General features: G+C 48.1%; 1 protein-coding gene across 1 annotated transcript in view; it reads right to left on the reverse strand.

Annotated features, from left to right (window-relative positions):
• LOC102461558 (sodium/glucose cotransporter 1-like) overlaps positions 1–12,191 on the reverse strand; it is a 55,607-nt gene that overhangs the window by 15,799 nt on the left and 27,617 nt on the right. Inside the window, exons 6-9 of the mRNA XM_006125425.4 lie at positions 7,785–7,890; positions 7,517–7,597; positions 5,485–5,705; positions 1,026–1,161 (exon numbers count right to left, since the gene is read on the reverse strand). Of these exons, the coding sequence (XP_006125487.2) occupies positions 1,026–1,161; positions 5,485–5,705; positions 7,517–7,597; positions 7,785–7,890 (544 nt within the window). The remainder of the gene's footprint in view (positions 1–1,025; positions 1,162–5,484; positions 5,706–7,516; positions 7,598–7,784; positions 7,891–12,191) is intronic.

Genomic DNA, 12,191 nt, shown 5'->3' on the forward strand with positions numbered 1-12,191 from the left:
ACTCTGTCCATCAGGGATTCAAAACCTGTAAAGATGAGCCTGGCTATCTCAGTTGGTAACACACCTAACTCTTATTCTCAGGGTTTAGTGTTCAAGCCCTTGGTCAGCAACAGAGCTTCTCTCCTCTGATACATGCACTGGAGTCTTTTCTCCAACACATTAAATTAGCTTTCTGTGAGGAGGTAACTGACTCTGTGGACATGGGGAAGTCAGTGGACGTGAGATGCCTTGACTTTAGCAAGGCTTTTGATATGGTCTCCCACAGTATTCTTGCCAGTGAATTAAGGAAGTATGGATTGGACACATGGACTGTAAGGCAGATAGAAAGCTGGCTAGACTGTTGGGCCCAATGGGTAGTGATCAACGGCTTGATGTCAGGTTGGCGGTCGGTTTCTAGTGGAGTGCCCCAAGGATCTGTTCTAGGGCTGATTTTGTTCAACATTTTTATCAATGACCGGGAGGAGGGGATGGATTGCACTCTCAGCAGGTTTGCAGAAGACACTTAGTTAGTGGGAGAGGTAGATTCGCTGGAGGACAGGGATAGGGTCCAGAGTGACTTAGACAAATTGGAGGATTGGGCCACAAGAAATCTGATGAGGTTCAACAAGGACAAGTGTAGAGTCCTGCACTTGGAACGGAAGAATCCCAAGCATTGTTACAGGCTGGGGACCAACCAGCTAAGTAGCAGTTCAGCAACCACTCCCTCTGCCTGGGCAAAACATCAGTCACAGATGAGTTTTTGCCAGCTGTGCAGTCAGAGCAGGGTTGCTGTAACAAATGCCAACAAAGAGGACACATACTCTAGGATTTCTGTCCCCATGAAGGGATAGTGGAGCCCTGAGCAGGGGAAGGAGAAAGAGCAGTAGCCTCTTATTTTGTGGGGATAGCTGGTGTGTGCATGTATTTTGAGGGTATGAGTGAGGGGAGCAACTGAAGGAGCTTGTGAGGAAACAGTGAAGCGAAAACTGAGGGGTATGAGAAAGGGAATGAGAAGAAACTGGAGAATCGAGAGGGTATGGTCTTACCGGTGTACAGAATGCGACTGATCATCCCAGGCATCACCATCACAAACATGGGCAGCAGCTTCAGATACCCGCACAGGATACAGCCCGCCTTCACATGGGACATGTTCTTGGCTGAGAGACATCGCTGAACGATAACCTGCCAAAGAAACAGGAGATGTGAATGACTCCCGCGTTGTCACCACTCTCAGCGCTGCGCAGACCAAGGCACAAAGAGGGTGCTTTAAATAATGTTCCAGTTAGAACTGTTTGACCTTTCCCATAATTAGAAAAACAAAAGAGCACGTGAAGCCCCTAGAACAAATCTAAACAGATAAATGAAATACTTTTGTCCAGTGCATGTTTAGCCTGTGAGTCTCCCTGCCAATGTATATGATTGAACCAAATAGCTTAGAAAGATTCAAAAGGGATTAGATATTTGAATGAATAGGAATATCAGATACAGTTACTCTAGCTAGGATACAAATTATGAAGGCTTTCAATGTGACCCCCTCCCCCTGCTCACATATGATATGTGATACTGCACAATGACAGCAGTGCATTCTCCTTCTGAAGCATCCAAGTTTCATCGTTTTGTAGACAGGATGGACCACTGACCTCAGGAAACAGATGGCCCCACTGTGTCCCAGCCTGGCATGGGACAGACTGCCATACACAGACCGTCTGCCCAGCTTTGTTTAAGCAGCACACGCTAAAGATACACCTAGTGCAGCTGAATGAGGAGCCAGGTCTATGCCTAGACTAAGAGTCATTTCTATTGATGTCCATGTCCCATGAAGATGCGGTGATGGAGAAAAACCAGAAGGTAATAGAAGACAGAGATATTCATAGAATCATAGAATCATAGGACTGGAAGGGACCTCGAGAGGTCATCGAGTCCAGCCCCCCGCCCTCAAGGCAGGACCAAGCTCCGTCTACACCATCCCTGACAGATGTCTATCTAACCTGTTCTTAAATATCTCCAGAGAGGGAGATTCCACCACCTCCCTTGGCAATTTATTCCAATATTTGACCACCCTGACAGTTAGGAATTTTTTCCTAATGTCCAATCTAAACCTCCCCTGCTGCACTTTAAGCCCATTACTCCTTGTCCTGTCCTCAGAAACCAAGAGGAACAAATTTTCTCCTTCCTCCTTGTGACACCCTTTTAGATATTTGAAAACCGCTATCATGTCCCCCCTTAATCTTCTTTTTTCCAAACTAAACAAGCCCAGTTCATGAAGCCTGGCTTCATAGGTCATGTTCTCTAGACCTTTAATCATTCTTGTCGCTCTTCTCTGTACCCTTTCCAATTTCTCCACATCTTTCTTGAAATGTGGCGCCCAGAACTGGACACAGTACTCCAGCTGAGGCCTAACTAGTGCAGAGTTGAGCGGCAGAATGACTTCACGAGTTTTGCTTACAACACACCTGTTGATACAACCTAGAATCATATTTGCTTTTTTTGCAACAGCATCACACTGTTGACTCATATTCAACTTGTGGTCCACTATGACCCCTAGATCCCTTTCTGCCATGCTCCTTCCTAGACAGTCGCTTCCCATCTTGTATGTATGGAACTGATTGTTCCTTCCTAAGTGGAGCACTTTGCATTTCTCTTTATGGTCATCCTCATCCTGTTTACCTCTGACCATTTCTCTAACTTGCTAAGGTCATTTTGAATTATGTCCCTATCCTCTCAAGAAGTTGCAACCCCACCCAGTTTGGTATCATCTGCAAACTTAGCCCTGGGCGGAACAAATCTCCGTTGCCATGGTAGCCAAATGGCAGTTACTGGGGATTAATGAAGACACCATGGGTCAATTAAGAACCTCCTAGAACGCAGTTGAGGCTGTTCGGTTAGCTAAGACACTTGGAGGCAATCTAGAACCTGCTAGAACCAGTTGAGGCAGGTTTAATTGGGACATCTGCAGTCAGTCAAGGACTGGCTGAAACTGGATAAAAACCTCCCTTTATATCAGTTTAGGGGCATGTGTCAGGAGTCCTGTAGAGCTGCCATCAGATACCAGAAGGGAACCCTGCTGGTACAGAGATGAGGGGCAGAGCGAGCTCTTGTCAGGGAACAGCCCCTTTGGCCCCAGAAATCTGGAGAAGGAAAACCCCTTGTAGTGGGGAAGAGCCTGAGATAAGAAATCTAGTCTGCTGCCGCCATGTTTGGGTTCCCGTTTTCCCCTGCTATGCCAGTTACGAGAGCGACTAGATCAGACTGAAGTAAGGGTGTGTCTACACTACAGCGCTAATTCGAACTAACTTAGTTCGAATTAGTTCATTCGAACTAAGCTAATTCGAGCTAACGCGTCTAGAACTATAAACTAGTTCGAATTAGCATTTTGCTAATTCGAACTAGCAAGTCCACATTAAGTGGACCCTGAACTGGGCTTAAGGATTGCCGGAAGAAGTGCCGGCAGGGCATCAGAGGAGGACTTAGAGCGTGGAGATGCTGTCTCAGGCTAGCCGAGGGCTGCGTTTAAAGGGACCCGACCCCCACCCAGGACAGACAGTTCTCAGGGGTGCCCCGCTTGCAAACCAGTCCTGGCTTGGAGTGCCCGGAATACCCACACTGGGCACATCACAGCACTCGGCCATCAGACCGGCTGCACTTGCCGCAGGCTGCCATCTGGGGAGAGGGGGCAATTGGGGGCCTGCAGGAGAGCGTCCACCCCCAGAAGCCCGCAGAGCCAGCCCAGTCCTCCCCATCGGGGGCTCGTGCCCCATTCCTCCCTCACCTCCTTCCACTTACCCTTCCCTAGCCCCTTTTCTTGATGTACAAAATAAAGGACAATTGTGTTCAAAAATGGAATCTGTCTTTATTGAACAAAACTGGGGGAGACAGGGAAAAGGAGGTGGGAGAGGGGAAGAGAGAGGCTGGGAGAAGGGAGGGCAACTACAATGATCAGGGGTTGGGAACAGGTCCCATATGAAGAGAGGCTAAAGAGACTGGGACTTTTCAGCTTAGAAAAGAGGAGACGGAGGGGGGACAGGATAGAGGTCTATAAAAGCAGGAGTTGGGTGGAGAGGGTGCATACAGAAAAGTTCTTCATTAGTTCCCCTAAAGAAGGACTAGAGGACACCAAAGGAAAGGAATGGGTAGCAGGCTTCAAACTAGTAACAGAAAGTTGTTCTTCACAAAGCAAAGAGTCAACCAGTGGAACTCCTTGCTGCAGGAGGCTGTGAAGGCTAGAACTAGAACAGAGTTTAAAGGGAAGTGAGATCAAGTCATGGAGGCTGGGTCCATGGAGTGCTATTAGCCAGGGGGTAGGAGTGGTGTCCCTGCCCAAGGTTTGTGGAAGGCTGGAGAGGGATGGCACGAGACAAATGGCTTGGTCACTGCCTTTGGTCCATCCCCTCCAAGGTCCCTAGGGTGAGCCGCTGTCGGCAGACAGGCTACTGGGCTAGATAGACCTTTGGTCTGACCCAGTACGGCCATTGTAAGCTCAGGGCTCAGGGTCGGGGGTCTCACTGGACCCCCTTGATTTTCATGCACACCTGCTCCTGGGTGGCCAGGCTGGTAGCTCTCCTGCCCTAGATGGCCACTTTCCTGTGCCTAGTGCGGAGATCGTGGACGAAGTCCACGATGTCCGCACTAGCCCAGGCAGGTGCCCGCCTCTTGCGGTCCCGGGCAAGCTCCCGGGAGCCGCCAGCCTGGTCCCGGGAAGAGGGGGTGGGCTGGAGGGCACCGGGGGGTGGCTCGAGCCATGCCAGGTTCAGGGTCTGCTGGCTGGGTGCTGGCAGGCTTGCATCTGGCACGGGCACCGTAGCCAGCCCGTGCCCCTTTAAGGGGTCCGGGGCCGAGAGGGGGGCAATAGAATTTCCCTGGTGTTGGCCAGAGTGGCCACCAGGGAAACCTGGGGAGGGCTAGCCTCCCACTAGTTCGAATTAAGGGGCTACACACCCCTTAATTCGAACTAGCTAGTTCGAACTAGGCTTAGTCCTAGTAAAATGAGGATTACCTAGTTCGAACTAAGCGCTCCGCTAGTTCGAATTAAGTTCGAACTAGCGGAGTGCTAGTGTAGCGCCTATGAAAGTTAGTTTGAACTAACGTCCGTTAATTCGAACTAACTCTGTAGTGTAGACATACCCTAAGTGCCTCTGAAGTAAAGGGATTAGACTGAGAGCTATAGGCAGCCAATGGGCAAGTTGCCATCCCCCCAAGATTAGGAGAGAGAACACTCAACCTACCACTTATCCAGAAGCACAGGATCCACTGAGTGAAAATATTTTGTTGCAATGCCACGTCTGAAAACTAGATCCTCCAAGTTCATTGAACAGATCATGAGACGGGAAAAAAGGAACACATACACAAACACCATTGACTTACCATGGGAAGGGCTGAGCAATTAAGAACTATCGAGGAAAAATCACCTTCCTCTCTAAGGAGATAAAGGAATAGGGGTGGAGTGGGAGAGAGATCATTCCAACGAGATTGCAGATGTTAGAATGCCCTGAATTTCCTTTCCCCTACCTGATCTGTGCACCAGTACCACAAAGCGAGGATGCTCAAGCCAAAAGTAAGGCCGGGCCATGGCAGATCTCCAGTGATCGGGTCTCGGAAGATGTGGAAGGAATCTGCCCGGGGGGTGTAGCATTTTGGGTCAATGATAACGTTTCCATAGGAGATGTTGCTTGGAATAGCGTTCATGTATTTCTCCATAAAGGCCTCGTATCCTCCTACTTTGGCAAATGCTGAAAAACAGAGCGGAAAAAACACTTGAAATTCCTAGTGGAACAAAAGAGTCCAATGAGAACTCCATGCTGTCGGTGTGACATACCTGGAACATGTCTGAAAAAGACCAACATTATCAGAAGACATCAAAGTATGTGCTATGAACACTCGAAAGCCAGGAGCCACATGGCTTTCCTGCTAGAGATTCCTTTGCACTCCACTTTGCCGAAAAGTATAATGCAGGTGTAATATCTCCAGGCTGCCTGGCCCCGAGGAGGACCACCAGTGTCCACCAGATGAAGTCAGTCTGAAATGTTGTTTACTCAGGGTTCCTCAGCTCCTTCAGAGGAGGTAGCTGCAGGTGTGGGGGATGCAGGCGTGCCTTGGCGTCTCTTCCTGAGGAGGTCAGGACTGATATGCCTGGCTCTGCTGCCAGTGGTTCTTCCCATGGGGAGGCTGCCCAGCCCCCACTACCCCCCATCCAGTGTCTTCTTATGATGTGGGGGCTAGTTTCCTCCCAAATGGCAGCTTCTCACAGGGGGGAGAGGCTGGGGCTGGGCTGCCAAGCTGGTGGCTCCTTGCAAGCAGGGGGACCAGGGCTGGGCTGCCCAACCTCCCCAGCCTGCCTGCCTGCCCCTCCCTGGTGGCTCCTTATGGGAAGGGGTGAGGAGCTGCCTGTACCCCCAGTGGCTCCTAGTGGAGGATGGGGCACTGGGGCTGGGCTGCCTCCTCCCTTCCCTCCCAGTTGGTGGGTGGGCAGCTCCCTGTAGTGGGTCTGGGACTGGGCTACCCAGTGCCTCCTCACCTTCGGAGCTGCTGACTAATGGAGATATACCCCCACCCCATCCAGCGCTGCAGCCAAGGGCCAGGGAGAGGTATGGGGCATAGGATCACACAGCTCAGCCCAGCCGGCCACTCTCTTCCTGATACAGCCAACCTCTCCGGTCACACTGCCCCCTGTGGTCATTGAGGAACATAATTGTCCCTCCTATCACATCCTGCCCTTTCCATGTGAGGGAAAGCAATCTAATCCCAGGCACGACCCATTTTCCTGGCACAATCAAACCCTGACTTTGATTTTAGTTAGGATAAGAGGAAGCTGCATACCAAATTTGGTGGTCCTAGCTCTTACTGTTTAGGAACAGTTAGAAGGACTCAGAGATAGATGGATGGATTCACAGACAGACAGACAGACAGACAGACCACAAACTCTCTAATATAGATATAGATAGATTGTGAAGAAGGGGGACAGCTTCATTTCAGTAAAAAGCTTTTGTAGAGGAAGTTCGTGTAGTCAGAAGGGAGAGGAAATTACAATATCACAAGGCTCCCTGCCTTTACTAGCTCCTCCTCTTGATTAATTATGTAGGCTGACTCCCTCGATACCAGGATTCTGTTTCACGGGTGGACTGCATTTAAGTACCGCATGAACACCAGGTCCCCTATTCACAAATACATGATCCATCTTCTCTGCCATGATCAGCATCATCCCTTGCACAAGTATTGAATGTATCTGAGTTTTCTTAATGCAGTTTAGCAGCTGGAAACCATGCACAGTCATAAAGAATCAGCTCCCTGCTTAGTACCAGTGGTCCATACAGTCAGAACGTTGGTCCTGCCTTAATATTATGCACCCATAGATATGCTGAAAAGGCAGTGGTAAGGATAAGAGGGGGTCTTATGGTGCAGCTTTCCTCTATTCCCGGCAAATTCATGAAGCAATTGCCTGTCACACCTCAGCTGTTAACCTGTCAGGACTCCACAATGGTGGATCTCTTTCCACAGGACTCTGGAGTCTGTAGCTGAGTTCTCATTCATCAATTTTACTTACCAAATCCTGTGAGAATAAGGGACCCCACCATCATAATGAAGGTCTGTAAGGTGTCTGTGTATATCACAGCAGCAAGGCCACCTAAATGCAAAGAAACCCCAATAAGAAATGTGTGGACATCTCTGCTAATGGCTTAGGGGGGATCATCTCACTTTGCCCCTTACTATTTCTCTCACTCATTTTTCCCCATTTGCTCCGCTTCCCTTTTCATCTTTCTGAATTCTCTTTTGATATGTTTTTAATTGATCAATCTGTCCCACAAACTCACCTGTGATTGTGTAAAGACCAGTAACGGCCAGCAGTATGATTATGGCCAGATAAAGATTTAGGCCCATGGCCATTTGGATAAATATAGCTCCAGAGAACATATCTGCCTAATAAAAGGAAAGATGACAGGTTAGGGAATGCTTAAGATATGATTTCTTAATATCATCTCATCTCTTCACCCCTCCCCCCACCTTCCCAAGAACTGCACAAAGGAATAAAAGCACATGCAAAATACAGACAGATCCTGTCTCCTAGGTTCCCCAATTTGCTTTATTTTAAATGCCAGAGGATTTCTGAAGTTCACTTCTTTGTCTCTGCCCTTTTCACAATGGTTTCCAGAAATGTACCAGTGAAGCCTTCTAGGCAAATCTGGCTACCCACCATCCTATGTCTGTAAATTTATGGATGAGAAAACCATTCAACATAGTTCTTAAATCCAAGTCTTTTGACAATCTTTTCATTACATCCAGGAAGAGTTTTGTTTAATGACTCTTCTGTATTTATTTATGTCTTGCCTCAAAGCTATTCTTCATTCCTTTCTTGTGCCACACAGGCTTCATCTAGACTACATGGCTCCGTTGACGGAGCCATGTAGTCTAGACGTGGCCACAGATGCTTGGTGCAACTGGTAGTTGAGGACAAAGAGGAATCAAAGGTGACACCTTATTTTACACAAGATCCATGAATATCTGTCAGAGTTGTTAGGATTCTGCTGGCCAGCTGGAGAAACAATTAGCTCTTGTGCATGGTCGGTGGGTATAATAGGCCAGGAAAGCATTGACTTTCTTGGCACTGGTGCCAACCTGCCCTGGCCACTGGGCCATGGTACCCCTCTTCTCTGAGAACCCCATTGCCTGTTCTAACCCAGAAGGTCCCTGCTACTTACTACATCCCTCCTCCTGGAAACAGGGGAGTGAGGAGTGACATGGAGAGCCAGTGGACTGCTGCGGGGGCCGGTAGCTCAGGTCTCAGCGCTGTGCTCAGCCCAGCATGTGGGGAGGCTGCTGGCTCAGCCCAGTCCTGGGTCCAGCCCAACTCTGGCAGCACTGGGACTGGTCCAGTACTCGGGGGAGCCTGGCAGTTTGGACCAGCCCAACTGGTGGCGCTAGGGTCAGTCAGTGCTCAGGGAGGTTGCTGGCTCAGTCAGCCATTGAGGACAGCCTGGTACTCAGGAGTCAGGGGAGCAGCTCAGTCTGGTGCTGGGGGAAGGGGAGAATGACAGTGGCTTGGCCCAATGTGGCTGGGGCAGGCAGTGTAGGGCTCCTCTGGTCTTGTGGCTTTTCCTTTTACGGGGGGAGGCTTTGGGGCTCCAGCATGAAGGGGCAGAGTCTCAGGTGGAAGGGGTGAGGCCAGTGGGGCTGCCACCCCAAAGCTCTTGAGGACGTGTAATAATATAGATTTTGTGAATACAGCCTCGGACTTCAGTTACCACTGCAGCTGCCTCAATGCAAACCCCTAAAGCTGACATAATCTGAATAACCAATTCCCATCCAAACCATGCCTCACCAGTGTAAATCGTACCTCTGTTAGGGGGTTTGTAACAGCACAACGTGCTGCAGCAGGACTGGGGAGCAGGGGTATTTGTGAATTTGTGTTCCTAAATCACTTAAGTGCTTTTGAAAACCTCCCCCTAAAAGCCTAGTGCACGGAAGGCGTAAGAAGGATGTTTAGTGCTCAGCTCTACTAGATTTTAGGACAAATATTTATTCAAGGAACACAGGGGCTGCATCTAGACTGCAAGCCTCTTTTGAAAAAGAGCATCTAGACAACAAGAAGATTTTTCAAAAAAGCGGCTCACTTTTTCGAAAGAGAGTGTAGAAGCTCTCTTTCGAAAAAGCCCTGTTTTCATGCAATAGTGCCTTTTTTCGAAAGATGACTTTCGACAAAAAGCGTTATTCCTCATAGAATGAGTTTTACCGTTGTCGACAAAACCACCGTGTTCTTTCGATTTACTGTCCACAGAACGCGGCAGTAGTCTAGACACAGGTACAGTTTTTTTTAAAAAAGGCCACTTTTTTCGAAAAAACCCTGTAGTCTAGACACACCCAGGAAGTGCCAACTAATCAGGTACTCTGCCACAATGAAAGGGGTGAAATAAAAGTCAGGCATCCGGTTGATGGTGCCAGGCTGTACATGACAACAACACTTGGAGCGTTTTACTTTTACAGCTCTTTACAAGCAGTAAGTAACGTTCTCATGACGCCCCAGTCAGCCAGGCAATTGAGTAATCCTCATTTTAGAGACAGGGAAAGTAAAGTGAAAATATAAAGGGGCAAATCCACTCCACAGCATTCAGCTTGAGTGGCTGGGCAGGTGCTGGAGGAAGAAAACCTCTCTCCCAGGCCACTGAGGAAACCCCTCTTTGAGACTGTCGCCACCTCAGTGCCCCTTCATCTTTTCTGCCATCAGGGTTATGCAACTGCAGATCCTCCATCCTATCCCCACTACCAGCCTCTGCATGCTGCCATGCAGAGCCATTGTGGAGCTAACCTGTGCACCACATAGTCTGTGCAACACATGTATGGTACCACCAACAAATTCTGTCCTAGCCTTCATCATATGTGACGAGGGAGCCTGAGGCTGTCCTAAGATGCTGGAATTCGTAAAGCTGAATTCCATATGAGCCCACGCTGTACTCTAGGGGAGAGAATTCCTTCATGAGCCTCACAATTGATCAGCTTATGCCCCAACACTTGAAGTTCATTTATTTTTAGTTATAAATGATCCCTCAAGGAAACCTGGCTAATTATTTGACATCCTGAGCAATATTTAAAATCCTTTGATTAACTATATTACTTTCAAAGTTCACCTCTTCTACATCCCAGTTACATTGTTTATTGCTAATGTTTCCTTGTTGCTCCATTAACATTCTTTCATACACACCATTAAAATTGTGTCTCTGTATCGTCTCCATGCAAAAAATCACTCTAGCGCTGTGCACACATTATTCAGGAACCACTAAGCAAAACTAAATGACATGAACCTACTTCTACAACTACCATTGCATTTAAAAGATTCCAAGGAACTCTTGCAATGCCTTCACAGACTCATGTTTTAAATTCCTGCAGATTACAGGGGGAAGCATCCACAGACTTTGTTTCCCCAGATACCTACCCTTGATTTAATCAGTTGCTGGTCACCAATGCCTTGCCTACACTTGATTTTCTTAAAACTGCCCACCTTTTCTACCACTGGAACAGCGCCCTGGGTGACAGCAATGGAAGAAGCACTAGTACTTTTGCTCCCTGAAAGCTACCATGGCAACAACTCACACAGTGGTGTAGGTTTATGCTGCAGCTCATGGATTAAGCTTTTCCACTCAGCTTCTGCTCTGCAACATCTTGGTTCTGGGAGCCCCACAGACCAATCCAGACAGCACTGAGCTTCCCAGGGAGCACTGACAACAGAGCCACAAAACAAGATGGGGGACAAAATAAACACTGAACAGAAACAAAAGAGAAAACAGGAAGAAAATGGGCAGGGAAAGAGAGATGGCAGTAATTCAACAAGGGAACATGGGAAAAGAAGAACAGAGAGAGTATTGTGTGTTGGGCAAACCCTCAACAATCTCACCTAAAAGCAAGCAACGTAAACGAAGAGCCAGCATGTAAAACAGGTTCCCTGGGTACTAGATATTGCAGAGAGACACATATGAACTGTAGTGGGTGTCATTGTGACCTTACATTTTATTTCAGCTTCAGCCTTCATCATCGAGGCACAGATGCGGCTTTGATTATTAAACTGAGCATTTCACCAAAAAGCTATTCCCTTTGAAAGCTACCAACTACAGTGTTGTCAAACAAAATCCTGCTTACCCCATAGACTTTGGAGAGGGCATCTAAGTAGCTTTATCAACCGTTATTTGTAGCACATTAATTATAGTCTCCCCGATTAAGATGATAAGCTCTGCCTGCTATTTTAACCCTCTTAGAAAGCAGAATGATTAAATAATTTGTGTACATATTCTAATATGCTGGTCTGTAATGATTAATGCTTCCGTATTGACATTCGGTGTATTTCTCTCTCCATCTGAACTTCACTCTCATCTAAGGAGGATAAAGATCTGTTACCCAAATTCCACTCACAAACTCTGCTCCACCAGATCTCCTGGTGGTATCTGGTAGTAGGAATGTGAATGGGGAACCGGTTAACTTACTGGATGACACTTACCAGGTATTGGTTAATTGATGCCCGGAAACCTGTGGCATGCTATGGGCGGAAGGCTGCTTCAGCCCTGTCAGGCCCACTGAACCATGGGCCGAGGCAGGAGCTAGCAGTCCTGCACAGAGCTGGTGGTAGCCCTGAGTGAGCCCTGCATGGGAAGGTTATGGGGGCCATCAGCAGGAGTAGTCCCCCCATCCCACTTAATCAGTTAACCAGTTAAACCTAAGGTTTAACCTGAGATTTA

This window comes from Pelodiscus sinensis, chromosome 15 (genome assembly GCF_049634645.1).
Source record: "Pelodiscus sinensis isolate JC-2024 chromosome 15, ASM4963464v1, whole genome shotgun sequence".
NCBI lineage: Eukaryota > Metazoa > Chordata > Testudines > Trionychidae > Pelodiscus > Pelodiscus sinensis.